Source organism: Cyberlindnera jadinii, assembly GCF_001661405.1.
Source record: "Cyberlindnera jadinii NRRL Y-1542 unplaced genomic scaffold CYBJAscaffold_18, whole genome shotgun sequence".
Classification (NCBI taxonomy): Eukaryota; Fungi; Ascomycota; class Saccharomycetes; order Phaffomycetales; family Wickerhamomycetaceae; genus Williopsis; species Williopsis jadinii.
The window spans coordinates 181974-185663 of NW_017963669.1; the positions used below are offsets into that span (position 1 = coordinate 181974).

General features: G+C 43.1%; 1 protein-coding gene across 1 annotated transcript in view; it reads left to right on the forward strand.

The window, feature by feature from the left end:
* URN1 (Urn1p) overlaps positions 1-1085 on the forward strand; it is a 1948-nt gene extending 863 nt beyond the window's left edge. The window contains exon 3 of the mRNA XM_020215837.1: positions 1-1085. Within this exon, the coding sequence (XP_020068379.1) occupies positions 1-1039 (1039 nt within the window). The 3' untranslated portion in view covers positions 1040-1085.
* Positions 1086-3690: the final 2605 nt, after the last annotated feature.

The window sequence follows — 3690 nt, forward strand, 5'->3', positions numbered from 1 at the left end:
TCACATTGTCAGAGATGATCACATTGTCAGAGATGATCACATTGTCAGAGATGATCACATTGTCAGAGATGATCACATTGTCAGAGATGATCACAGTCGCAGCGACAACGAAAACTATTATGCACCAAATAAGCATTCACTTGTTGGTGGATACTTATCTAGTGACGAGGAAACTGAATCAGGCGATGAAAAAGATATGAACGCTAATAAAGAACAAGCTCTTAAGTCTCTTGATCAAAGTGACGAATCCTCTGGAGAGGAAAATGGATTGAATATAAACGATTTGTCTTCAGATGATGAAGACGCTCAGATAGACTTAGAATCAACAAACCAACACGCCGTTGAAATCTTCCATCAATTGCTTGAAGAAAACAACATCAATCCTTTCAATCCTTGGCATGACGAATCTTTAAAACTTGTGAATGATGTAAGATTCATGTCCATACCAAAGGATAGTGTTAGAAAACAGCTATTTGACCAATGGTGTCGAGATGAAATAGCAAAATCCAGACAAGGTGGTGATCTTTCACAAAACAAACAAGGCGTGAGTCCAGTAGTGCTCTACCTAAGATATTTGGAATCGCTGGAGAGACCTCTGGATCGAATCTACTCGAGGTTTAAATCCTTACATAGAGATGGACTGAGAGCTTTTAGAGATATAGGGGAAAGGAAACGGGAAGCCATCTACAAAGAATACGTTATATTGACGTCAAAGTCCTTGAGTACGAGAGAAGAGGTGTTTATGAACCTGTTGCGATCTTCAAAATCAGTTACAAAACAACTAGCACGGAATAAACAGTTGCTACAATCATCTTCATCTTACCTCAATTCAGTACAACTGCTGATCAACAATAGTCCAGATCATCACGACTGTATGGCACATCATGATGACTTATACTCTAAACTTGACAGGTTTGAAAAAGAACTCAATGTCCCTGATATTTTAAAACTCAACACCAAATACTACATTGTTGGCGTTGCAACACGTATCCAGCTACTCAAACAGCTACTTGAACAGCTTCTTCTACAATCCACATGAATTAATAAACATAAAACGTGTATAATATAAGTATTGTAATAAGGTAATGAAAAATAATAATAACAGTAATAATCCGTAGTGTGTGAAAGTGCAGTGATGTTTGGCTGTCATTCATTGGTGAAAAGAATATGGTAACAGAAAGTCAGAATCCCCCCCTTCCCCAATATACAGTCACAAGCAAGCACATATGTAGAACCAATCAACTGGTTCATGCAATAATACAAACACCAACTAAGATTAACAACATTCTCAGCTTGCCCAAGCTTGCTAGAGATGAAGCAGCACCTCCTGTGGAAATCGTGACGTCTGGAACAGTACTGTTGTAACCGTAAGCGGAGTCACCACCAACACTTGTAGTGGCAGTGGCCACCGAAGCATAGGTGTAAAGTGATCCTTCAGAATCGGTGGCTGCAATCACATTCACAGATGTTGAACCGTAGGCTGCAAGATTGTTAGCAAGCGACACTGTTGGCTCGTCTGTGTTGGTGATGGTAGTCACAACAGTGTTCAACTCACCATCCGCATTCGTTCCGATCAACGTTGTAGGAGTACAACGCTCGGTGACAGTTATCGTTTCAACTCCTCCATTGGCATTCGTAACTGTCTTCGTGACAACATTCACAACCTCATCGGATGGAGCAACCGCATTAGTTATAGTGGACACAACAGTGTTCACCTTACCATTGCTATCAGTAGTCACTAGAGTTGTAGGAGTACAACGCTCAGTAACTACCACTGTTTCAACTCCTCCGTTGGCATTCGTAACTGTCTTCGTGACAACATTCACAACCTCATCGGATGGAGCAACCGCATTAGTTATAGTGGACACAACAGTGTTCACCTTACCATTGCTATCAGTAGTCACTAGAGTTGTAGGAGTACAACGCTCAGTAACTACCACTGTTTCAACTCCTCCATTGGCATTCGTAACTGTCTTCGTGACAACATTCACAACCTCATCGGATGGAGCAACCGCATTAGTTATAGTGGACACAACAGTGTTCACCTTACCATTGCTATCAGTAGTCACTAGAGTTGTAGGAGTACAACGCTCAGTAACTACCACTGTTTCAACTCCTCCATTGGCATTCGTAACTGTCTTCGTGACAACATTCACAACCTCATCGGATGGAGCAACCGTGTTGGTGATAGTGGCAACAACAGTGTTCACCTTACCATTGCTATCAGTAGTCACTAGAGTTGTAGGAGTACAACGTTCAGTAACTACCACTGTTTCAACTCCTCCATTGGCATTCGTAACTGTCTTCGTGACAACATTCACAACCTCACCGGATGGAACCGTATTAGTTATAGTGGACACAACAGTGTTCAACTGTCCGTTACTATCAGTTATAACAGCAGTAGTAGGCGTACAACGTTCGGTAACGACCATGGTCGTGACTTCTCCATTAACATTCGTAACAGTCTTGGTCACAACGTTCACTATCTCTGTAGGGTAAGCGGTGCCTGTCGTAATGGTCTGGACTTCTTCACCAATAACAGATCCCTCACAGACAACAGTGCTTGACACTGTCGTCTCACTATCGGTAACATCTTGGTTCACTGTACTTAATTCTCTTGTGATGGCGCAGTATCCTTGGTTGGTGAACGTGTTCGTCGATGCAGTCTCCACAACCGTTAAAACTGTAATGGATCCTGACACATCAGTACTTGTAGAGGTGTATGTCGCAGTCGTTGGATAAGAGTCGGTGTATGTGATTGTGTGACCATCAGTAGGTGTTGAAACATACACGGTATTCGTGGATGTTTCCACCACTTTGACAATACTTGTACTCACAAACGTGATCTCTATTTCATTCGTGACATATGAAACGTCGAACGATGACAAGTAATCAGAGTCATATGAAACAGACGTCAAGATAGTTGATTGCAAGCAACTGGTCTCCATGTACTCAAATTCTGACAATGTTTCTACGAAGCCAGTGATGCTCATGTGTTCATCATACTGAGGAACTGATGTTAAAATCGTCTTCGTCACAGTATCGTATCCCGCAGATACACATATTGGAGATCTGTACGTCACAGCAGTTGTATGTTCCTCTTCGTCAGACTCCGGTATAGACTCTGTGACATCTCCAACAGAGGTGGTCGATGTAGTACCATCGCCTGCTAATGTAGTAGTAGATTCAACACCGAAAGTTGCTGACTCAGAACTAGAGGCAGCTGATTCAACACCGGAAGTAGCTGATTCAGAACCAGAGGAAGTGGACTCAACACCGGAAGTAGATGATTCAACACCAGAAGTAGCTGACTCAAAACCAGAGGTAGCAGAAGCAGTACCGGTAGTAGTGGTTGTGCCATCACCAGCCAATGTAGTCGTAGATCCAATACCAGAGGAGACGGATTCGACACCAGAAGAAGCGGACTCAGAACCAGAGGAAGCAGACTCAACACCAGAGGAAGAAGACTCAACACCGGAAGTAGCTGACTCAACACCAGAAGTAGCGGACTCAACACCAGATGTAGCTGACTCAACACCAGATGTAGCTGACTCAGAACCAGAGGCAGCAGAAGCAGTACCGGTAGTACTGGTTGTGCCATCGCCAGCTAATGTAGTAGTAGACTCAATACCAGAGGAAGTTGATTCAACACCGGAAGTTGCGGACTCAACACCAGAAGTAGCTGACTCA